This window comes from Lissotriton vulgaris, chromosome 11 (genome assembly GCF_964263255.1).
Source record: "Lissotriton vulgaris chromosome 11, aLisVul1.2, whole genome shotgun sequence".
NCBI classification, from domain to species: Eukaryota; Metazoa; Chordata; class Amphibia; order Caudata; family Salamandridae; genus Lissotriton; species Lissotriton vulgaris.
The window spans coordinates 830721130-830747008 of record NC_141699.1 but is presented as its reverse complement, the minus strand read 5'-3'; the positions used below and the strand labels follow the sequence as shown (position 1 = coordinate 830747008).

Below are 25879 nucleotides of genomic sequence, written 5' to 3'. Positions count from 1 at the left end.
GTCCCCCACCACACTCACACAGGGGCTAAACTCAAAGTCCCAATCGGGGCAACTGCCCCTTTCAGTCTCTGCCCGCAGCTCTCCCTTCACGGTGGGCTCAAACCCTGATTCGGAGGCACTGCCTGCCGACCCACGGGCCGAGGGTAGGCCTCACACCCCTCGCCAGGCACTCAGGCCCCAACAATGCAGCTGTGCTCACCAGGAGGAACCGCTCTTCCCCGCCACCGACTTGCAGGCCTCGCTGTTCCAGCCTCTCAGGCCAGGCACTCACATCCGAGGCAGGCCCTCTCCCACACAGTTAAAGGGGGCCCACAGAGTGGCACAAGTAACAGCGCAGTACCAGGGCCCCAGAGCATAAAGTGAGGCCCCGCTCTTCCAAGGCTCACAGGGCCTCCCACCGTCCGCTGAACCGCGGACCGAGTTCACAGCCCCAGACCAGCCGTCCCTCCTCTCCTCACCTCGTGGTCTGCGGGCCCCCGCTCCATGGCCCCCACCGCAGCCTCTCACAAGCTCTCAGGCGGTCACCAAGGAAGCTAAACAGCCACCTCTCCTCAGCCAGGGCCGCCGGGCACCATCATGGAGTATCGCGTCCGCTCCCAGGCTCCGTCTCTTCCTCACACAGCCCTGGGCCTCCAAACAGTAAAATGGCAGCGACAGCCCGGGCCTGTCACCGCTCACGCTGCACTGCTTCTCCTCTCCCGGGCCCGCCACTCAGCCCGGAAGACTGCAGCTGTTGTCTCACTGCTGGCCGCCCCACCAAATAGCAGAGGCACCACAGGGCAGAAGACGGCCCACGGAGCCCCGCTCAGCTAGGTCCGCGGGCCTCCACAAGGTTAGGGACAGGCCATGTAATTAAGGCAGCGAACTGCTCCGGGTGCAAAAAGCCTCCACAGCCAGCAATACCAGGAGGGGCAGTGGACCCCCGTGGCCAGCGCTGATGGGCAGTTGAAGGGGTGATAACAATGCTGTGCTCAGGCGGCGCCAGAGGGACAGGAAAGCACGTCCTACTCTGCCACCATCTTGGCCACGCCCCCTGCTGTAGTACTTTAGCAGTACAATTTTGGCACTTCTCTATGCACTACAAAATTGAGTTTGTGAATAGACCCCATTATTTACAGTGTCTGGTAGAAATACTTCATTTACTAATAACTATTTCATATATAAATAAAATGCTTGCATATGTTACAATGTGTACTTGTACCCCAGGTATAAGTACCCAGACTGGGTATAAGTATCCAGTCTCGTAAAGGAACTGTAGCACTGTCTACAATGTTTACTGTAATTTAGTCACACAATAATCCACTCAACATCTAAATCTGAGATTATTACGGTTTAATTATAAATTCAGTAATAGATTAATATATATTAACCTCAGCATCACAATAAAGAAATATAGAACAAACAGAATGAGTCCAAATCACCTGAAGTGATTTACCTTATATAATAAGAAGCATACAACTAATTCTGTTGTGACAATGCAAGTAATCTGGAAAAATAATTGAACACTAATTTAATTCAAATGATTCGTAAAGGTATGCATGAGCATGCTGTCTCTCCCTAAACTGCCTTAAAAGGGACAGCCCTAAACTAAGAAATATTAAGGAAGAATGATTAATTGATTAATAGAAAGGTGTCAGCTGTCAGAATCTTCAGTATAAGAAACTCCAAGTAAGGGTCAAGTGGCATAAAGCCACACAAAGCAGAAGCAGAGGTATGTACCTCATGAAGCCCTCAGATGTCTCTCTAACCCTCACTACATTACAGCATAAGACATTAGTTGAACTGAAAGAATGTCACATGTTCATCTCCAGTAACTTTCCATGATTCCAGGACAAAATTAGCTACTGGCTCCACTTTTCCCACATTGATAAGTTGCTACTTCAGTCGTCCTTGGGCATGGGAACTCACCTCCTTGCTCGTTACTGTGTTTCTCCTTGACAAAATCCATCTTCTTATAACTTGCTCTCTGACTAAAACAAAAACCCTACTTTTCTAACTAATAAGGCCTTGTCCACACTAGCAGTAGAATCGAACAAATGCAAGCAAACACATTCTACAGTGAAGATTAAATACAAATTACGTGTTATACTTTAAATGTGATATTGTACTGAAACAGTTCTCTAGACCCAAAAATCATGTCAACTTAATAGTGCACTGGGTTACGAATACGTGCACATTTCTACATACATAACAAATGCAGTTTCCTAACACATGAATACATTGCAAAAAGATAGCAATTTCTTTATTTCAAATACACCAACATGAATATGATTTCTTGTTTTACGTATACATACTTAAACATTAATCTGCACATACTCCTAATTTCATTAACTTCACAGTGCGACACATCTAAACTTTAACTTCTTTTAGAATATTAATATGTAAATGTTGTATAGACCTTTAATAGTCGCATTTACATGCACACAGTTTATAAATCTCATTCATTTTCATGTGGAGTACTTTAAATATGCACTACCCCGTCTTTTCCTAGCAACATTAATCACACAGTATATATTCGAATGCTGACTATACATGATTATAATGCACTCCTACAGGATCTTAAGATAGGATCAAAATATGCTACTCCAATCCCCCTCTGATGGTGTATCAAGCCATCACATAATCTCTTATCTTATCATATGATCTTATCAGAGAAACCAATCTAAACCTTTGTTGTTTCAATTGCTTTTCATCTGAATTTCTCCAAACATTTCATTTCATGTAGAAATGGCTTTTTCTCCAACTCTATATCTTTCTGGGATATTCCTTTCTTTGCCTTATATCACCTGTAAACTTTCACTGTCAACATCACAACCACTGTACAAAAAGCAATGATCAACAGAAGCTTCAAGATGGAACCAAATATAATACTTCCTAGGTTCGCAAACCATCTATCTATAGCACCAAATCTCCAACTGAATTGCAAACTCCTGCGGTTGTCAGTGCGCTCAATTACCTTTCTATGTCAGTAATTACATACTACTTCTGTAAGTCCCTAATTATATCTGGGATAAAAGTACAACTTCGGTCAACTTTCAACATCCGTCAGACTCCACCTTCTTTTGCAAGCAAAATGTATAAAGCAAGTCGATTTTGCAAAATCATAGCAACGATTACAGTATATACAAGAAATAGAGCTCCAGCAGTATTAGTGGATAGCCTATCAACTACTGTAGACAACTTTCTAATCTTAATATTGTTCTATATCACACCTACATTTGGTATTATAGCACCATAAATATCTCTCACAATTTTTCCCACACTAGAACTTCGTCAGATCTAGATATTTCCTCTTAAACTGAATTATCAAAATGTTCTACATGATAGATCTTTGGAAACACTATTCCTAAATAACACCTAACACACCATTTATTAGGCAACTTGAAATAAGCATTCTTCCCACAAATAAAACAAGCTCCAGGAATCACAAGCTCACCACCACCCATAAATAATTTCCAATATTCTCAGACCTCAAATGTATGATCACATACACTCTTCTCTAAAAGGATGGTATCATATTCATTTGTATCATTCTTCTTATGCACAGTTTACCTTGAGATGCCAATCTAATGTCGATGCTCCAGTGTTCCTTGCTATCTGGTGATCCTTTTCTTCTTGTGACCAAATGGGAAAATGTGTTTCTTTAGTTGCAACAGTCTTCACTTCTGTATACCTATCTTCTACTTGACTTAAAAATGTATTTTCAGTATCAGTTAGAATACAAGTCAAATTGTGTTGATGTGCATAAGCAGTATCTAACATTTTAACCGGTGCAGACTATCTACTTGCTATTTCAGTAATCTGAGCATATACAAATCTATTCAAGTGTTTGAATAAAGGAACTTCTGAAGGATGTAATTCATAATTAGAATAGTAGTACTGAAAATGACCCTTTCCATAGAAAATACTCACCAGTAAACTACAAGTGATGCCATATGCTAGGGATATAAGATGGTAAGTAATTTCTTCAGCCACTGAATCAGGTACCTGCATACATAGTAATCTCTGGCTTCCATCGTATCAGCATACTCATAAAGCAACCTAATGTAAGCGTGTGATGTATAATCTCCTCTAGATAAATCTACATTCAAGTTCTGCTCACTTAATGAGAATAAACTTCCATCTATTTCTTATGATGATTTCTGCTCAAGTTTATGGTTCTCTTCTACAGCGTAGCGCCAACGGAATCTGAATATAATCCTACAAGCACTATTATTAAGCCCAACACTATAATTATTAATACAGTGTTTTATGAGTGGCACAGTTACTTCCATAGAAGTCCCAGCGCTAGGGTTTCGTGCCCTCTATCATAAGCATAAATGCAAGACACTGGACTAGATGGATCTAAAAAGGCAAGTTTTCAGCTTTTTTCTAAAAGAGAACTCTGACTTCTCTTGTATAAGGGAAAGGGGTCATGAATTCCACAATCTAGCCATTAAAAATCTGAATGAGCATCCTCCGATGCATGATTTTTTATTTCTAGGAATGAGTGCAAGCTGGGCATTGGCTGATCTGCGAGATCTTTTTGGACTGTAAGCTAAAACCATAGTCTTCAAGTAACCAGGGCCTTTGCCATTAAGAATTCAATGGCAATAGCATAAAGCTTCGAAAGAAACTCGTTCCTTAAATGGGAGCCAATGCAATTTGGCTAAGACAGAAGTTTAGGGGGAGTGTCTAGGCAAGTTCAGGAGCAAATGTGCTGCCATATTCTGTACCCTCTGGTGTTGCATCATGCGTGCCTGTGAAACTCCGAGATATAAAACATTACAGTAGTCCAGTCTAGACATAAGAGACTGGACCATAGATTTCCTGGATGCTTCAGGCAGATAAGGAAGAATATTTTAAGAACTGAAGCACTGTCCTGCCAAGCTTGTAATTTGGCTTTCAAATGACATTTTAGAATCAAACCAAATGCCTAGACTCTTCACCTTAGGCTCACGCGTAGGAAGCGGTCCCAAGGTGTTCAGCCACCATGATGTGGACTAAACAGACAGTTGTTAACCTAGGACCGGAACCTCGGTTTTACTTGCATTTAATCAGGCAGCTGAGACTCACCCAATTTGTAGTAGTTTTGCAGCCGTTCTAAAAGGAGACTGAGGGACACAGTATCAAATTCTGCATTGAAAACCAGTAGGAGCAATGCAATCGTGTACCCTCTGTTCCCAGCTTGGCGTAAAGATTCAGAAGCAAACAGAAGAGCGCATTATGTCCTGTACTATGGACAAAATCCTGATTGAGTCCCATGCAGGATATCGTTTGCTTGGATAAACAAAGAGAGTTGCTGGTTTACACATTTTTTTGCAACCTTAGATGTAAATGGGAGCAGCGAGATGGCCTATAATTCACTGACTTGGTTGCGTCAAGCTATAGTAGCATGTTTCCACAGGTGGGGGACCTGACAACTAGTGAAAGAACAGTTGAAGAGGTTACACAACTCCGAGTAATGCGTGAAGCCCCACGTTCCAGAATCGTATGAATCGCAGGGTCAGAGGGAGCCCCTGATTTTATTGACGCCATGATCTGGATGACATCTTCAGTCAGAGAGCTTCTCTACCTTCAATAGCTTCGAAATAAGTTTGGAGGCAGGGAATATTTCGGGCAGCCTCTGAAAATGTGGAATGAATGACTGCCACTTTATACAAAGAAGCCATGTGATTGGATGTTGCACCTGTCTTCAAAGGGAGGTATCACGGCTGAGATGCGCTCAAAGGAAGAGAGGGATTTAACTATAGAGAAAAGCTAACGAGGCACATTCTGCACTGTCTCAATTTTCCCTATTTAGAAACTTCATTGCATCTTAATTTGCTTGTGATAGCTTTTTAGGGTTGTGCAAGACTGGGCTTTGTCACAAGGATCATAATGTCGCCATGTGCGTTCTAGCCATTTGCAGCCGGTCTTTAGGATGAGTAGCTTTTTATTGAACCATTCGGCCGAGGGTTTCAGTCTTTTTATCACATGTTCGGTTATTGGCGCGATCTGATCTACTGCACACTCGATCCACTCTACTACTTGGGAATTGGTCGCGCCTTTGCTATTCTCCAAAGCCAGGTTGTTCAGTTCCAAGGTTTAAGTGAAAGCTTTAGTAGTTACTTTAGCCCATCTTCAGGTTTTGGTTGGCTGATTTGAGGTGGCTCGATGTCCTGTCAGACAGGTTAGCCAGCACATAGAGGCTGCAAAATGGTCAGCCCATATCAGCGGGATGGGAGGGTCAATTCTTAAATTCCCTAGATTTGTGAAGATGGGATCTAAAGTATGACCCGATCTATGGGTCAAGCCTGCACTAGTTGCCTCAGCTTAAGTGCTTCAAGACCAGCAACTAGCGTTGAAGCTGTGAGACAGCTTGCTTTCAACATGAAGGTTTAAATCACCAACAATGGTGAGGTTGGAGTATTCGGGTACTATGCTAACTAATGAGGTACAGAAACTAGTGGCAGGGCCAGGAAGCTTATAAATCAGAGGTCCTATTAAGATGATATTACCTGCATCATAAGGGAGATGACTGCTGCATCCCTCTCCACGATTGTGATTTCAGAGAGAGTACAATGAAGAGAATTTTTAAATACTATAGCTATCCCATCTCCTCTCAAATGAGGCCTGTCCAACCTAACAATGGCATAACCCTGAGGGATGGCCCTCAGAATGTCTGGGGATGAGTTCTCTGTCAAAAAGATGGTGTCCAGAGAGAAATCTGTTAAAAACTCAAACAGTTCTGAACTGTGCATGGCCAACAAGTGGCAGTTAATAGAATAAAGCTGTAAGGCTCCGAAGCCCGAGAAAGAGCTTCTTCTGCAACTTTATGCTCCAAGGATGAATTAGGATTAAAACCACACTCACCACAGTAGAATCTTGGTGGAGTAACGTCCAAAGTATTACTGTGGTGAGAAGAAGTCACTGGAGTCAGAGCCCTTAATTCTGTGGCAGAGTATTGTATGATGCCTGGTGTCCAACAAGTTCATTAAGGAGCATTTCTAATATCATTATTTTTAGTCCATGAGCAAGCACAGGAAAGTCCCCTGAATCCAGATAGGGAAATTCAGCTTTAGTCAGTACTAGGTGGGTCAAGGCACTCAGTCTTGTCACTTGTCAGGTAAGGTAGTTCAAAAGTAAGAAGAAAGTTCAGATCAAGTTCTAAAAGCTTCTGATGAGTCTCCACTATTATTCCAGAATCGCCCAAATTCACCCTCGCTGTCATCTGTTGCAAGATAAGGCCACTCAGGAGAAGAATATCTCCATCAAGGCATTCTCGATCTCTTGGACCTTCTTAGATTAGGCCGTTCACTTTCGTCTCCACTTAGCTCAAATTCTCCAGATGATTCACCTATGGGTGCATGGGCTCTTTCAGAAGACAACTTTAGTCTTTTCCTCACTTGACTTCTTGGCCAGCTTTTTTTCACTACCACTCGTGGTCCCTTAGCACTAGTTATTTCGTTGTGGTCGCGATCTGCCTCATTCCCCACCACAGTATCAGCTTTCTCCATGCCAGCTTTAGTTTCTGATTTGTCTGGACCCCCCCTCAGATCACTCTAATGCTGTTTCAGGCTCTGTCTGGTCCTCTGCAGCTTAGCTGACTCCTTCCAATGCACTCTCAACCACTGCAGGTGTCTCTTCTGGGAGAGGAGCTGTTACTTCATCAAGGAGACACAGGACCCTACGAGTGTGGTATGTGTGCACCCAGTTAGGAAGGCCACCACACTTCACTGCAGTTGTATTAACCAAGATCTACTGATACGGACCACACCAGCGAGGCGCTAGACAGTTCTTTCTCACATGCTTTCTCATGATGACGAGGGGGTGAGCTATTGGATGAGCAAATAGTTACATGCATGGGTAGATGACTAAGATGAGCAGTAAACAATGATGTTGACCATGAATAAAATGTGGTGTGAAAGTATTTAATAATGAGTGGGTGAATGGATAGGCCAGATTAGTTTAGAAAATGAATGCATTTCAGGATATATCAGAAAGGTGCTACGTTATAGAGCATTTTTTTTAAATCAGATAATCTGTATTCAATCTTTCACAGATGAGCATAAGAGACAACCATAATATAAAACACACACAATTAATATAAAAAAGAACTGTCAAAAATGTTTTATTTAAAATACATCAATAAAAAGGAATGCATATCAAGCACAAGACCATTATCAAAAATCCAATCTAAAAATATAAACTGATGTATTACATAATAAGATTAAAACAGCAGATCATACAGTACTTTTTCAACAAAGTAGCCAATGACTGATTGCGTATCATTTTTGTGTGTAAAATGGTTACATTATGCAGATTAAGAAACTGGAACATGCAATCATTTGAAGGCATTGATTCTTTATATTTATCGACTGGGCCTTGAATTTTAGGTATTTGCTGGCTGTTTGGGGGCTAGCTCTGTTCCACGCTAGCAATGCACCTGCCATGGTTTGCATGCTCTGCCATATCAACAATAGGAATGGTAATCTAGTCTACCAAATTGTAATCGCGAAAGCCATCAACAGGTGACGGTCAATTTTCTGATCAATGTATGTTATCCAGACAAGGTTTTATCCATATTGTATGTAACTCTCCCTCAATTCATATATCATGATCCCAAAAAGTTCTCCAGTTGGTCGCATTGTTCCAACCTTTGGAAGCTCATCCCAGTACTTGCTCACTGGATTTTCAAATGTATTGTTCTTTTTCCAGAGACGAAAACCTCCACCTCGGTGAACAGGGTGCGCTGGTGTACATCAAGCAAGGAGGAGAAAGCAAAGTGTGACACATGGAGTGCCCTGAGCGGGGCCACCATTGAATGCACAGAGGCAAACTCAGCGGAAGAGTGCATTCTTCAGATTCTGGTAAGAGATTTATCGAAGGCAATTGGTTTATACCTGTTCTGTTGCTATCCTTCACCAAGACATTGCCACCAACCATATATTTTGCCGCTTACAAGACCAAACTAACTCCAGGACCTCAAGGAATAGCCTTATACACCCTGGGTGTGTTATGGGTAGTGCTGGAAACTCCTGGAGCCTACAGTCAGAATAAAACACCATCCATCTTTATGTCTGACTGGGCTGTTAATTCACGACAGGGATGCATGTGCCACATCCTCTCAATGAGTAGATTACTTGGGTAGACACGTGAACATTGCAGGCTCTTTAGCACTGAATATCATTTTGAGTGTTCTGGATAAATGGATGTAGGTTCTGGAACTGGTTGCTGTGTCAGAAGAGGAGACTCTTAGCGACTTAGGCTCTGTTAAAGCACTGAAAATGAAATGTCATTGGTCTTTGTTCTTCGATCCTACCTTTGTAGGAAGTCAAAGTCGTAGGACAGTTTTGGACAGGATCAGTCATGGCATTCAATGATCGTCAGTTATTATTCGATTTTAGAAACGAGAGGCAGATGCTGTGACCGTTGATGGAGGAGTTGTCTTTACTGCTGGGAAGTGTGGTCTGGTACCCGTCATGGGGGAGTATTACGACGCAGGTATGTTGTTATCAAAGACCTCTGAATTACAGGCGAGCTGGAGTTTGAGCATTTGTCTAACTGTTGTGTTGTGTCTATTGCAGATAATAAAACCCCATGCAGAAACAAAGGAACAAAGACAGGTGGGTACAGATGGTTTCTGTTCTGTCCAGTGTTTGAGGTCTGAGGTCATGAGACATTATGGGCCTCATTTAGGAAAAGTGACGCATCGCTGCGTGAAAACAGCGATGCGTCACTTTTCATTGCACCCTCCTTGCGACACCAATACAGATACGTCAGCAACTCCAGCAATGCGTCCTTTCACATGGGGCAAGCCCCATGTGAAAGGTCCTGCGTCAGTCTTACGCCTGCTGTGAGGCAGGCGTAAGATATTGACGCATTTGCATCCTAGAAGTGACGCAGTGAAATCTTATAGATTTCACTGCGTCACTTCTACGGCCCTTTCTTGCGTCAATACGCCCCCCCTTGCATACATTATACCTGGCGCAGGTATAATGTGGCGCAGGGGTTTACAAAGTGACGCATCTACCTAGATGCGTCACTTTGTAAATATGGCGCAACAAGGCGCATTTTTTACGCCACTGATGTGTCACAAAAAGTGACGCACCGGCGGCGTAAATGAGACGCACAGCCTCATAAATGAGGCCCTATATTTTTGACTATTGTAACGCTATGCAAGGGCCATTAGCCTCGGACAATCAACTACAAGAGTAAAGGAACGAACCAAAGATGATCTCTTTGCCGATAATGAAGGCGCACAGTTGCAATGACCGTTTGTAGATGCGTTAAGAAGATGTGATCCCAATAAATTGTGGGCTCCCTCGTTGATTCTTGCCTTAGCACTTCTCAGTCCACATCCCTGGGAGCTCTTAATCAAGTGTGTGGATGATAGCACTGTGCCACTCAGGTCATTTTACATATCTCATTTACGGTTATATTGTTCTCTGCTCTAGTTCTCGTCTGTATTTGAATTGTTTTGAAATTGCAACTCTTATTGTTCCGCTCCTCAAATTATTTCATTTGTGAATACTCTAGTGTAGTTTCTTTGTGTTACTAAGGGGCTTGGTCTGGAAATTCATTATATAGCTCTTCTTCAGTCAGTTATTGCGACCTCAGCAATTTAGCAATTTATTAGTCTCTACTTGGTAATTACACGTTCGTAGTGATGCAGCATTCTTGTTTGCTCTGTGGATGTTGAAATGAACTATCGGGATTACACAGTGTGGAGTGGAAATGTTCTCTCTGCTGTGGCTAGATAAGTACATATACACTGAAGTCTACCCCAATGGCGCCTCTATCCGATAATGAGTTCAAGAGCCTACTCAAAAACCTCCTGTCAGATGCAGTTTCACTCCTACATTTCCTTTTGTCATTATTCAAGGTACATACTATGCTGTGGCCATAGTAAAGAAGAGCAGTAGGGACATCTCCTGGAACAACCTGCGTGGAAAGAAGGCCTGCCACACAGGCTTCGGTAGAACGGCGGGATGGAATGTTCCAATTGGTCTGATACAGAACCAGACCCAGAACTGCAAAGTTGGTGAGTGGTCGACCCTATCTTTGCATTTTGTTTCTCATTTTGTTGTCACCAGTTTCTTGTGTGCATTTATTGTAAACACAAGGTAACATTATTTAAAGTGTTTGTGGATACATGTGTTTCGACATGGTGCTCCTTAAGGTTACATTAAAGCGCCCTTCCACACACAGGTTCAGGGGGTCTGTAATTGAAAGTTGATGTGAATGGAATGTAGAGGAGGTCTGAACATAGCAAAGAAAAAAAGTAAAAAAATGTGCAGATGCAATAATTGCACTGGTGACAGAAACCTTAAAAATTCTAATAGCCTGATTTATTGCATGATGATGATCGGCCCACTGAACTACCAATGGAGCAGGTGGGGCACTTTCAACACACTTGAGACAGATGGTCCACCATATTTTCAATTTGCCCCTTCATTCGTTGTTAGTCATTTTCTGAAGGCTTGTTTGGCTGTCGGCTCTGTGGCCTTCTCTCAGTTTCTCAATAAAACGGGAGAATGCACAGGTGCAAGATACATTTGAATATCAGGCTTCATGTGTTTGGTGATAACGGTGGTGGCAACGGCAAAACCACATTGTGATGGGCTCATGAAGTACTGGTGGCCAAGAGAAACGAATATTGGCAAATGCAATAGGTCTGGCTTGCATTTTCTGTTATAACTAAGCAAGTGGTATTGGCTTTTTAGTGCTTGTTTTACTACTGATTTATTTATTTGCAGAGCTTTATAAAGCATGAACATGACCCTTCTGGGTATCATGGTGCTGTACTTATAGCAGTCAGGTCACACATACATGAGAAAATTGAAGGAAGGAAATGTAGGAAGCAATACAAAACACAGAAACAGATACAGTATACCACAATGGCTTGGTAGATCCGTGATCCAGATGAGTCCACCTGAAAATGATCGAGCTGAGTGACTACAGATAACTAGTGGAGGAATCCATTCAGTAGAAGCTTTCTTACTTCAGGTACAGGAAGGGTTTGTCCTATTTTCTGGGGGCAGTATGTTCCATATTCTTGGGGCTAGGCCAGAGAAGAAACACGGTTGTAAGTCTGCTTTTTGTTGAACATCTGTGGCTTCAGCAGCAGGGAGATGAGCTATAGCTCAAGTTTTTGGGCCAGGTAAACATGTGTGTTCAAGGCAGAAAGCCAATTGGACTACAACTACCCCACAACTCACTCAGCAATATTTGGGTGAGATATGTTTCAGGTAATTATCAATCCTACCAGAAATCACACGCTTCAAACATATGCTCCCCGAAGCAACACCCCTGGCTTATCTTGTGATCCCAGCACTTCCTCAACAGTCTCCGAGGCCAGGGGTCGCAGAATTACTGTCAGGGATCTCAAGGGGAAAACCAGAGGTTGCAGTTGCGATCACTGGTGACCACTAAATGACGTCCATGGGCTATGCCCATGATTGGTGGACAGGCTACTCGAGAACATAAAGTTCTTTAATGTGTCATTCTGCGCTCAGCCTAATTAAGAATGGGACCATTCAAAGCGATACTATTAATGCCAAAACAGCCTTCTTCCATTTAAAGCATGATACTATACTCATAGGTATCACAGGGAGCAGAAAGCCATACTAGAACTAGAACTGATGGCTTTCCTGAATCTTTTACCTCTGGCACCATGAAGCAGACCAGACTCGGATACCCAACGAAACAGAGCCCAAAATGACTTGGGTGAGGCTTTTACTTCTTGCCAAATGGAATCAGGGGATGACACAACCGAGAAAAAGCTACATGTATGTCGTTACAACGCATTCCGTTGCAACGCATGCCTTTTCCACGCACGCGTTACAACGTGAATGCAATTACCACGAATATGCTTTACCATGAAAATACCTTTACCACGCATAGTTATACAACGATTTTCGTTGTATAACTATTCATGATAATGGCATTTTCATAGTAAATGCTTTCTCCAATCCCTGCCCCAATACCTTACATGTTCCCTCCGCCCCCAGCCCCCAATCCTACCATACCCTTACCGCCTGCTGTGCTTTTTTTTAGTTTATAACTATAAATATATTTTTAAATATGCCTAACATTAAAATTTAGTATAATAAATAAAATTACTCGCAGTTTTCCTTATTTTTCTATCAACAGACTTCTCCTTCTTCATACTCCGTTTTAAGTGGTCCTTTTTCTATTTTTTTGTAAATTCAGTACATAGACGCCCGTACGTTATTACGTAGTTATTGAGGCTCATTGAAAGACGGACAAGAAGCACAGAAGAGCTTTTTTTAGGTAAGACTTTTATTTCTTTTTATTAAACCCACTCGTTTTTTTTTGAGGGGGGGAACCCCCCCAAGCCCCCTTTTTTAATTCTTCCTTATACTCACATTACTTTACTACGTATTACGTAGTAAAAGAATGCGTGGTAAAGGCTATACATGGTAACTACGTATGCGTTGTAAAGCATGCGTGGTTAAGTATTGCGTGGAAACGGCTGCGTTCTAGTGGCTGTTTCCCCTTAATCTCACCATGACCTGGATAAAGTGTATAGTGCCACAGGGAACACGGAGGATTATACACTGCTTTAAATGTATGTATAAGGGATCTTTGGAACCTCATCAGTGCTTACACATTGACTTGGGCACTCAGTCATGCATGTAGCACAAGTACAACTGTACACCAAAGCACTTATTGCTTCATTAGGAGTTAGATTAATTTCTGCCAAGTACCCTACTCGTGGTACCCACATGGGGTCTTTAATTATCCGTCCATAATTATGTGGAGTTAGCAAATATCCATGATTATGGGATTTTTGGGAGTACCATGCATGAATCAGTATGTATACTCCCTCTGCGTCCTGTATGTGTTTGCCCAGTATTTCACTTGAAGATCTCCGCTGCTTTCAGCAGCCAAAACCTTGTGGTGATATAGTCCCAACCCCCAAGATGACCACAGGTGAAATAACCCGGATTCGGTAGCTAACTTTGTCCAGCCAAATCGGAAATACAGTGAAAGTCGTATTAAGCCCCTTAATGGGAGTGCACATAATCCAACCAGCCTTGATAGCTTTTAGGTTTGTTGCTAGGTTTTAGTAGCCATTCCTTTTTTCTGGTTTTGAACAGCATTGTAGCCCTTGTAGAAGCATATTTGACAATTAATCTTCTTCAGACCACATCCTAGAGCTTTTAAGCACAACTGTTTTTCTGGCTTTTAGAGGCACTAGCCAGTTTGGCCAGGATGAACATATGTACCTGGGGGTATGGCTATCCTTACGCCAGTTAGATTAAATAAAATATTTTGTTCATTTCACCCTCACACAACACAATACTGAACTCCCCAGAAACAATGGCCACACTTTTCAACATAATGATCATGTGCAAATAAAAACCAACAGTTATGTTGTCTAGGTGATATGTACTCGCTACGTTAAACAACTGGTAAACATAGTCATCAATGCATCCTCTTACACATTCCTAATTAGGAAAACATCATTGCACTTCGTCCATGCTGCATATGAAGAAATTAAAAACAGTGAACTGGGTCTTTTTCTAGGTCCAATCCCAGGCAATCAATCGGGGTAATGCCTACAATAATTCACTGGCTTCTTATCAGACAACAAGTCTCTTCTCAAGCACTGACCACATTACACAAACTTTTCTATTACACTGGCCCTCCTCTCCTGTTTCCCACCTTCTGAAAATATGCTCCACCGCAAATCCCCAGGGGTTAAGGGTTTAAGGGTGGGTAGGTAGGTGTATAGGGTGGTAAGGGCATTTTAGGGTTTAGGGTTGGGTAGGATTATCGAGTGGCAAGGGTGTTTTAGGGTTTAGTGGTGGGTAAGGGTATTGGGTAGGTAATACATTTTTAGAGTTTAGGAGGGGGTAAGTGTAAGGTGGTAAGAGTGTTTTTAGGGTTTAGGGGTGGGTAGCGGTACACAGAGTTAAGGTTATTTGTAGGGTTTAATGGGTGAGTAGAGGTATAGGGTAGTAAGGGATTTTTAGGGTTAAGTAGTTGGTAGGGGTATTGGGTGATAAGGACATTTTAAGGTTTAGGGTTGGGTAGGGGTATAGGGTGGTACAACTGTTTTTAGGGTTTAGGGCTGGGTAAGTGTATAGGGTAGTAAGGACATTTTTCGGGTTATGGGGTGGGTAAAGGTATAATGTGGAAAGGGGTTTTTAGTGTTTAGGAGTGGGTAAGGATAAATAGTTGTAAGAGTGTTTTTAAGGGGTTTAAAGTTGGGTAGGGTTTTATAGGGTGGTAAGGGTATTTATAGGGCCATTGGTGGGTAGGGTATTGGTTGGTAGGGCCATTTTTAGGGTTTGGTGGTCGGTAAGGGTATAGGGTATAAGGATGTAATGGTGTTTTTTAGGTTTAGAGGTGATTAGTACTAATGGGTGGTAAGGTTAAAAATCGGGGGAATAAAAATCATTTTAAAGAAGGACTGAATTAAACTTTTTTAAAAAGTGCTCTTTTTTGTTGAGTTTGAGCATGGAAAGTTTTGAGGTGATCCATTAAGTGGGGCAAGAAAAAAGAGGGGTCTCAAAATGTGTTTTCCCCATTCATTCATCGGAACTTCAGATGCAGCTGCAGCTGCAGCCAAAACTACGGTACGGATTTACACCAAAGTTGGTAGAAAGCTTGATCTAGGACCAGATAGAGTGCTTTGGATGTAAATCCATTCAGTAGTTCTTAAGCCATTAATGGTCAAAAACTTTTTACATCTAGGGATGGAGAGGCAACATGGATCCCAACAAATCTCAAGCTGAGATCTGATTGGCTGTCACCTCTTCAACCAGGAAGGGGTGGCAGACATCTTAGAATTTTGAACTCAGTCATGAGTCTCAAAAAATAAAAATAAAAATGAAGACACAAGGGGTCAGGGTAGGAATATCCTAATTCCATAGACCTGGTGTTTACATTATTTATTTAAAAAAAAAACTAGAAATACACTGAAAAAAAAGGTTACAGTTATGTTAGAATTAGGTGAAATATTCATTAACAACATAATGTATTAAACTCTAAAGCCACAGAAATTCACCAGTAGTCAGTCAGTCAAGAATACGTTATTCGGCAACTCAATGCCATAAAAGTGAACATATCATACAACATTACATTTCATTGACTATTTTAAAAAAACATAATTAAGATAAAACATTCTTAATATCAGTCAGAGGGCCGAGTTCTGTTTACATAATATAGCAAAAGCATTATTTAACCCCTTCGCTGCTCGGCACATTCCCCTGCTGTGCTGGGGGAAGGGGGAGTGTGTTCAGCGCTCCCATGCTCATGACGAGCTCAGCTCGTCATGAGCTACAGTGCTCCTGTGCTCATGACGAGCTGAGCTCGTCACGGCCGCACCCGTTTCTTTAGAACGTTCAGCACAGCAGGGGAATTAGCCCAGCGTGCGAGCGTTCTAAAGGCCATGACGAGCTCAGCTCGTCATGAGCACCGGAGCACTGTAGCTCATGACGAGCTGAGCTCATCATGAGCATGCAAGGTGATAAAGTGCAAAGTGCGAAGATCAGCCAAATGCAATAGTCAGGGGAAGACACGGAGTGGGCCCTATGATAAAATCACAGAAAAACTAATGACAGTTAAAAAGTAAATTTTTTCCTGCCCCTAATGGCTCCTGTTAAAAAACTTGCAACTCCAAAACAAACTATAGGGGGAGATAGCATTTGAAGGTACAAGAGGGCGGGCCTGACTTGAGAGAAAAATCACGATCTCTGAGTAATGGTAATATGAATCTCTTACTTAAAGAAACATAATAATCACAAAATAAAATAAAATGAAGAGTATCCTGCTCAGAGAAATTTTCACAAGGACAAGGTTTTAAAGTGGCAGGTTTTGAAAAGCCTTGGGGGACGGCCAAGAACCAGGGAACCATTTGCAGACAAAATCTGGTTAATAGTAAACGATGGAAGAGGTTGCCAATGATGAGTAGATATGGTTGAACTTGGTCATCCAAAGATATGTAACATATCACCTCATTGTTTGGTTTACCAAATCCCTTTCTTTCCTGAGTCCCTCGCGCTTAACCATGAACTGCTATTTGATATTTCTGATTTTAGGTTTACCCAGGTGTTTAGGGATAAAAAATAAGTCAGGACAACCTAACCATTTTGTCGAATTCATTATATACTTTAGCTTTAGCTAGGAAGTCAGTAATTATTATTTGAATTAGATTGATAATAGAACTTGCCCAAACTCTCAACCAGCGCAATAGGGGGGCTACCGCTATCTGATACGATATATATCTCACCCCTATTTCTTCAAGTAGTATGCATGCAGCAGTTGAGCGGCGGGACTGCCTAGAGCTTACGAAAAAACTAGTTTTCAGCATGCATAACGTACTTTCCTTCCTTATATCCTCATGTATTGCAGCCATAACTTGCCATGGGGATGCATTTTTCTTTATATATCTTCATCAGGGCCGAAATGGGTTTAGATCCTAATCTCTTGGCAAAATTTAATGTTGCCCCCGTCGCTCTAATGAGAGCTTTCTTTTTTTGTATGATTTTTGGGCAGCATGACCCGCATTCATTAAAAAGTACCCCCAAATAGGGGAATGTTGGAACCTTTGTTAATTCGACCCTTTACAGTAAAATGTAATCTTTTTTTGGGACTTTCCAGGAATGATAGACATAGTATGTTATTTCTTAAAATTTGTTGAAAGGTCTAAAGAGTCCATAAAAACTATAAAACCATCTAAAAGTGATTGAAGGCCCACTGCGGTTCTAGCTAATAAAACCATGTCAACCGCATATAAAAGTGTGGGAATCATCTTGTAACCAAACCTAGGGATGTCTTTACAGCTGGCTGTTAGAAAATCCCCTAACCTATTTATATATAGTGTTAATAAGAGGGGGGCCAGGATACAACCCTGTTGTATCCCTCTCTTCCCATCCCAGGGGGTTGTCAGATCACCATTTTTGTTATATTCGACAGCAGCTGTATTATTTTCATGGATAGTGTATAAAAAGGCCACAAGCTCTGGTTCTAGACCCATATCACTCAAAATTAACCATACCTTTGATCTGTTAACACAGTTGAATGCTTTTGTTAAATCCATGAATGCCAAATATAATATACCCTTTTTAGCAATGGTATACTTTCCTACCACTAGGTGAAATGTAAACATTGGTCCAAAGTCCCTTTGCCTGGCCTGAAACCATATCGCACATTGGCGATAATATATATATAGTGGTCCATCCATGCCGTTAGGTGGTTAAGTACGACTTTGCCCATTATTTTGGCGGCAGAATCTAGGAGTGAGATCGGCCTATAGCATGTAGGCTCGTCCCTCGCACCCTTTTTAAAAATGGGAACAATGACGGCCTTTCCCCAGGATACTGGCAATCCATGTAAACATGCAGCGTTAAAAACGTTTGCCAAAATATTAGCCCAGACATTCGGATCAGGCTTACATAAATCAGCCAGGACTACATCGGGGCCCGAGGCCTTTCCACCAGATGTGGATATGATTGCGTTATGGACCTCTTCTACGCTAAAGTGGAGTGGCGTACTAGTTTGCCCACCTTCTCTATACTCTTCAAATTCTCTTAACTTTGCATCACTAAATATATGGTCAAAAGGCAATACCCATTTGTCAGCTGGGATTAGTCAATCAGTGTTAGAGTTAGGAGTTTTGGAGAGGAATGGACTATTGACTACCGACCAAAAATTGGAACTATCTTTTAGCACACTAGCTTTCCCCAAGGCATCCCATGCATGCTCCCTTAACTGCTTCTTCCTATTCTGAACAGCTAGTTTATAAGCCTTTCTTTCGTCGCTGATTTCTACTTCATCTCTGGGCATGGATTTTAAGGCCTCCGCAAGCTCCGTATGGGTCATTGAACATGCACCACTGAACCCCCTTAGGGCCTTCCGGCATCTGGCCCCACCCACAACCGTGAGGTCAGATTGTATTTGTTTTGTTAGCTTCCCGAAGGCTGTTATGATAGAACTACCCTGCATATCGGGGTCTAGACAAGACTCAATTTCAGGGGCACAAACGGTATACAGATTATTCAAAAAGTTATCTGGAACAACCGTTTCCCGCTTTAGTACTAATATCTTTGTTTATTGGACAAGTGGTAGGTTCTACAATTTCGGTAACAGGGAGTGATATAGAGACAGTAAGGGGATTAAGGTCGTTAAAATCTGAACAGGCGACAATTAATCCCTCACTGAACAAAACTAGTGGAGCAGACAGTAGAATAAAATCGATGGTGCTTGACCTTCCATTCCTTACATAACTGGGTACTGACGCCAAACTGTCTGCTTGCTGAAGGCAACATAGGTTTTGATTTGAGAAGATGCCTTCAAGCAAGATACCTGAAGGCGTGTGCATTGTGAAACAATTTAAGTAACATTGATGAATATTAAAATCCCCTAAGATTATTATAGCATAGTAAAATTATTTGGTCTCCTCATAGTATTCCAGAAACTCCTTTAAATCTTGCAAATGTTCTGACTCGCGCCCTCTGGAAAAAGAATTATAAAAATGTACCACTAGCACAATGGCACGGTTCTTAAAAGACATTTCTACTGCCAAAACATGAAGTGATTTTCTCAACCAAACGTGTCCTGCACAAGAGCTTGAGTGAAAACATTAGGAGCAAATCCCCTCTAGCTCTCCCATGTTCGCTGGAATAGCATGTTTATAAACAAAATTAAATCATCTAGATAAAAACAGTTGTTTGTTTCCCAAGTTTCCTGGAGGGCAATAATGTGGTACATACAGAAAAAATCTTTCCAATGTAGGTTTCCTCTTTTGGACCTTATTACCGCTATGTTCCATGAGAGGATCCTTTCATGGGCGGCCATGGAGGGAATTAGGATAGGAGGAGTTCCAGGGGATTTAGTAGTTATTTCAACAGGGTCCAGGACTGGTGATATATGGGTGTTTTGAGTCATGTTAACTGGAGATGTACCCTGATATGTTTTGTCTTCTAGCCCTAGTCAGTCATTTTCATCCAGATTCTGGAGACTAGCTAGGGGTTGAAAACGGTTACTCATTGTTAAGATGTTATCTGTATTGCTTTAGTTAACAAACCTACCTGGGTTTAGGGGTAGATGCCATTGCCTTTGCTTAGGGCATATTCACTGGCTAGGGGGGGATAAAAATGTTGTAGCAAGACTATTCTGATTGAGGAATTTGAGCTACTCTTATATGCGCAACCCGTTAACAGCTTAGCTTTCTCGGGATTCTGAATGTTGAGTACTATGCAATCTCACACACCAGTCTTTTTTGCTTGGCGGCCTATCTATACCACTCTTCTGGCCATAATGATGTCAGATGATATATTCATGCTATTTACAAACTTGTTAGTACACCAATGAGTAACTTTATGTAGTAGGTCCTGGGAAGCTTCTCTGGATTCTTGAGAGAGAGAAGGGGCCTCCAATAAGACTGCTACTAAAAGGGGAAAATGCAGGAGGCAGATCAAGGATAGATCGAGGATACAACCTTAGATAAAACATGATGGGGTTGGGTGCATGTAGGCAAGAGGACACTAAGAATTTAGAGGCATGGTAAGGTCATTGCTTTGTAAACACATTGCATGGTAAATGATGCGAGGTAAAGGTATGCATGCTAAAGGGATGCATGCTAAAGGAATGCATTGTTCCATCGTACATCCGTGCTGCAGCATGCCTTTAACAGTATAATACACAAGATGATGGACGCAATGTTGCACAATGGCAAAACGTTCACCCCCAGTCAAAGATCTCGCAATGTTGCACAATGGCAAAACATTCACCCCCAGTCAAAGATCTGGGTTTAATCCATCGTTATTTTGCTCACCAAGCCACCCCAGTTCAGACATGGCCATATGCAAATCAGTCTTGACCCTGTGCCTCATGGGAACAGTCTAGACCGAACTGACAAGCCATGTCTTTCCTGGACCGGAATTAAGCATCCTAGGACCGGTTTCTGGCTATCAGCTGTCTTCAGCCAAGATATCTTGACTCCAGTGGCTTAGTGAGCACGGGACCCACGTCTGGGCATACCCTTCCCACATAGGGTGAACAGCAAAATACACAAGATGATGGACGGAATGTTGCACAATAGCAAAACATTCACCCCCAGTCACAGATCTGGGTTTAATCTATCGTTATTTTGCTCACCAAGCCACCCCAGTTCAGACATGGCCATATGCAAATCAGTCTTGACTTTGTGACTTGAACTGGGGTGGCTTGCTGAGCAAAATAACGATGGATTAAACCCAGATCTGTGATTGGGGGTGAATGTTTTGCCATTGTGCATCATTCTGTCCATCATCTTGTGTGTTTAACAGTATGCGGAGCACAGAGCTGGTCAGTGTGCCCTGTTACTGATAATTAATTCTCTCCAACGCAGCAGTGAACTCACACCTGCCCTAAGTGTAGCACATTTGTGAAAGGCAGACTGGCTGTTTGAAGCAGTCAGTCCATCTTTCATTCAGGTGGCATAGCAGCTTTCCTTTGCAAAGCAGGAACTAGATCGGTCTACAGGAGATGCACCAAGTCACTATACCCACCTACAGAGATGGATATCTCAGGTGGACTTCATGTGACCCACTTTCCCTTATTACAAGTGAAAACCGCAGAGAGTGCACAGATTGTTCACCATCTCTTTGTGGGTCAACGTCACTTTGTCTTTTGACAGCTTCTTTGCATCTGGACCTGCTTTTATAATAAGTTGTGGGTCTAGAGGTAAAGTGTTTCCTCATTTGCATGGAGCCATGCCACATTCAATAAGTGTAGGACTTGGCCCTTTTTGGCTAAAGTCGCAAAACTCATTGCTTTCCCCCCTAGACCTTTTTTTCTGACATGGTGTTGCCAACTTAGATGCTTTGGACACTTTGCCACTGCTAAACAGTGTCAAAGTGTAAGTGTTCCCTGAATAAAGTAATGGTAATTGGTTGTCCATGATTGGTATGTTTGCCTTACTAGTAAAGTCCCTAGTACAGTGCACTATGTGTGCCAGGGCTGGTAATGCAAATGCTACTAGTGGGTCTGCAGCACTATTTGTGCCACCCACACAAGCAGCCTTAAAAAGGGAACTCAGGTCTGCCATTGCAGGGCCTGCACGCAGTTTGTTAAACTGCCATGTTGTTCTGTCAAGTGCATTCATTTACCAGACCTTACCCTTCCCTTTCTAGGCACATCAGACACCCCTATGGTAGAAAGGTAGAAATATTTATTATGCTTGATTAATTAAAACCGTTGCATATGTTAAAACATAATTAAAAATATCTTGTTTATATACAATTAAAAAGCACTATTAAAAGGCCACATTTTAAACATCAGTTACAAAAAGGGGAGAGGAGGTCGCAATTATTAGACCTTTTCCAATGTACCCTTTAAAATTTTTCCAGATAATCGCAGTTCTATTGTAAAGCAGTCTGTGGCCAACATGGAAGGATTCTTCAGTGTCTTTTCCTTAAAACATATTGTCTGCCAACAACATTGCAACACTCCACCAGGATAAACCCCTACAGTTCGACTATGATGAAGAGGCACTGATGGCAGGCCCACGTTTTATTTGCCACAAGTTACTGAGTTTTTAAGGCATAGGCTCTGTTGGTAAATCTTCTGCTTCTTATTCTTTTAAGTAAGTTAATCCATCTAACAGAGCTTCTGTTGTAAAGTGTTCCAAGGGCAACAAGAGCGAGTTTTTCAGTCTCTTAGCTGTTATTGTGTAGGAGAGTAGGGTCTGCTATCCTATGGTCACCCCAATTTTTGCTTTTTGCTTCACTGGTTTTCGACTTAATGTGGCTGTGGGCCTGCTAATCAGACCCACAGCCTGCTGTTCTCTCTCTAAATTCACAGACATGTTCTATAGGTACATAACCGATTTGGTACTGGACACCTTGTCAGCCCCTATACAGTGCACTATAGGTGCCAAGGGCATAGGTGCATCCAAGGCCTACCAGGGGCTGCAGAATATCTTTTGCCACCCCTGGCTGGTTCTTAAATTGACACAACTGGCTGATCACTCAGCTGTGGCAAGGTGGTGTAATCACCCCTTGCTTAGATATAGTATACCTATATCTAAACCTATATCTGGACACATATAAACCTATAAGTCACTCCTATGGCAGGCCTTATCAATCCTGGAGGTAGAGAGCTTGGTTTTACGTGAGATGGTGCTGAGCCTGTCTGCAGCTGTCGGGAACAACTCCGTTAGCTGTTCCGGGATATTGCCATACCATATACTCTTAAGTGCATTATAATCCATTGCGGTTATGTGCTAACTTTGGTTTGGCTTTATCGAAACATGTCGTGTAAGGTGTCATATGATTTGAAATACTACCCCCTCGCCAGTCCTGGCAACGGGGGTAGCATTCCACCCTTCTAGAGGGAGAAGACATGTTACTTTACTAAAACGCAGTTAATCCTAACCAGAGCCTCAGCATCACAAAATGGATGCTGTTGCCACCGACACAAGTCTGGCCTCCTGCTGCTGACCGAAACTTGGCAGAGGAGGCCTGGACAAAGGGTTTCCTGTCGCGGGGAGGTGCTACACCACCCCAGACAGGAGATAGTGTATTGGGGAAGGGAGGGATGAAAGAAACTAGACACTGCCTGGGGAGCGCAAGGCTTCCCCTTGCATAATCCGGCCAAACCGGTTCTGGGGCTCGCCAGCCCCAGTCCCAGCGCGACCCTGGACAAAGGGAAAGGGGTGTAACCACTCCCTTCCTGGGTCCCACCCATAGGAGGGACCTAGCAGGTAATCCAGCCCACTAGATTGGTATAAGAGTGAGAGCAGTGCCAACGCACATCAGATTATCCTGACTGAAACTTATGAAACAAAACTCTGGACCCTTGGACATCCTCCTCGACGTAAAAGACTGAAGAATCTCCCTTGTGGTCAAGGAGTGCCCACCCTGTGCAAACAGGCACCATCCAGCACCTCACCATTTGCTTTGTTGCAGTTCCCGCCAGAACTCGAGTGACAGAGATCAACAAGACCCAGCGTTCCTGCCTTCTTACAGCCCGATCCACAGTCTCAGCGAATCGGAGACCGGTGGAGGCGACCTGAAGCGTGGGGCTGGCCATCTTGGAAAAACCACGGGGCGCTGACCGTGCAGCTCCTGAGGCTCTCTCGATGCTGTGCATTGGGGTCTGAGAAGCCCCAACCCTGAGCAGCTTTTGCATCAAAGCTACCCCCTCCACACTCTCCGAGTGCTGCGTGGGGCCCTTCTGCATTTTGCTGCTCAACGCGTTGGTCCGGTCACTTGCCCGTTGGCTAGCGGCCCCAGTACCGATGACCCTTTGAATTTGCTCTGCCAGTCTGGTTGCTCTGGACTGGCCCTCACTCCCCTGAAAAGGAGCACCCGCTCTGACCTTCCTGGTCCAAGTAAGAAGCGATCTTCGAATCCTGCGTGGGTTGCGCTTGCCAACGTTTGTTTGCTCCAATCTGGAAGCCGACACCGCCGACAGCGAGAGCCTTTGTGGGACAGCTCGTGGTCCACTCTGGGACCTCCTCGGTGCCCCAGAGTCCATGTGGCAGCGGAGACAAGCTTCTCAACAATCACCTGATTGCGCCCGACATTGCCTGGTTCCTTCCTGGTTCCACCCTGGTCACTGCTGAGTGACCCAGACTCTGTCCCCTCTGCTTTCAGGTTCCCTTCAGCTTCGATCCACCCTTGGATCGCACCGGACACTTCTCTTCTGACCGCCTGCAGCATCATCATCTCCAGGCTCCATAGATCCACACGACGAAAGCCGACACGACTTTGCACCTGTGCACCCGCTTCCTGTGGGTGAGGTAACTCTTGAACGCCGGTGCTCCTGTAAAGGTACACACCTCTAGTGTCTAGGTCTAAAGTTGTTTCCTTCTAGGTCAGTCGGAAGACTCTTAAAACAGTAACTCGATAACTTTTACGCACCATTGACTTTGCATTGGTGCATGTGTGTGCTTTCAGCGCTGCACCCAAATCCCGCGGGCTTTTCCCGACTTCAGCATTGCTAGTCCCGATTGCTCCCAGCGATTCCCCAGGCCCTAGGCCTGACCACTGTTCGATTAGTGATACTTATACAAAAGTGGTATGAGTGGCCCCTGGGGCTCATCCAAAATTGTGCAACTTTTATATGTTTATGAGTGCAAAGGCACAAGCGTTTAAACAAAAGCACAGTTAAAGAGTACAGAGGATTATTCTAGTAATAAATACTTATATTTTTATAATATATATTACTAGAATAGCAAGTTATATATTATAAAAATATAAGTATTTAACTTGTGTGGTGTCCTTTCATTTGATATTACAGGATTGTGATTGGTAACAAAGCTTGCTTTACATGCCCTCTTGAGTTAGGCCTTTAAGGCTGCTTATAGACAAGCGATCCTAAGGGTAGCATGGACTAGGGTTGACTTACAACCTGACACCATAAGGGATTGTTTGGACTGATATATGATGTCTCCAATTCCGGGGGCACCTTGTATCAGGCCAACTTCTCACATATGTCGAAAAACTTTGTAAGTCGACAATTTAGCTGCACTCTCTCTGGATTGAAACACAGCAGTGCCGCCTGTCTGCAGGTCCTAACTCCATACTGTCTGAACATAGGTTTTAACAGGGTTGTTCTTATATCCCTTAGGTTTTTACAGATGCAGATAACATGAATTAGGTCCTCCACTCCACAGCCACAAAGGCGATACAGCTGGTCACCGCCTTCTCTCTCCCATGGAGGAATAAATTGATTAATTGCGCGAATCCCCAAGGGGAGTTTTAGGAATTTTTCCTTGGTGATGGTTTTTATTCCGATGTTCAAGTATGATTGCGGTTTTAAGGCTTTGTACGTATTTAATACTACCCAGCCATGAGATAGTTTGCATATCGTGTTTTTGTCCTCTATAACTGACAGTTGGCGGGTTACCTTGTTACAGCTTTTTTAAATATGGAGTGTGACACGGTAATACTCC

General features: G+C 42.9%; 1 protein-coding gene across 1 annotated transcript in view; it reads left to right on the top strand.

Moving 5' to 3' along the window:
* The window catches only part of LOC147683548 (serotransferrin-A-like), a 282375-nt gene that overhangs the window by 202366 nt on the left and 54130 nt on the right, over nt 1-25879 (top strand). The window contains exons 9-12 of the mRNA XM_086943940.1: nt 8680-8831; nt 9369-9465; nt 9549-9587; nt 10847-11005. Of these exons, the coding sequence (XP_086800066.1) occupies nt 8680-8831; nt 9369-9465; nt 9549-9587; nt 10847-11005 (447 nt within the window). The remainder of the gene's footprint in view (nt 1-8679; nt 8832-9368; nt 9466-9548; nt 9588-10846; nt 11006-25879) is intronic.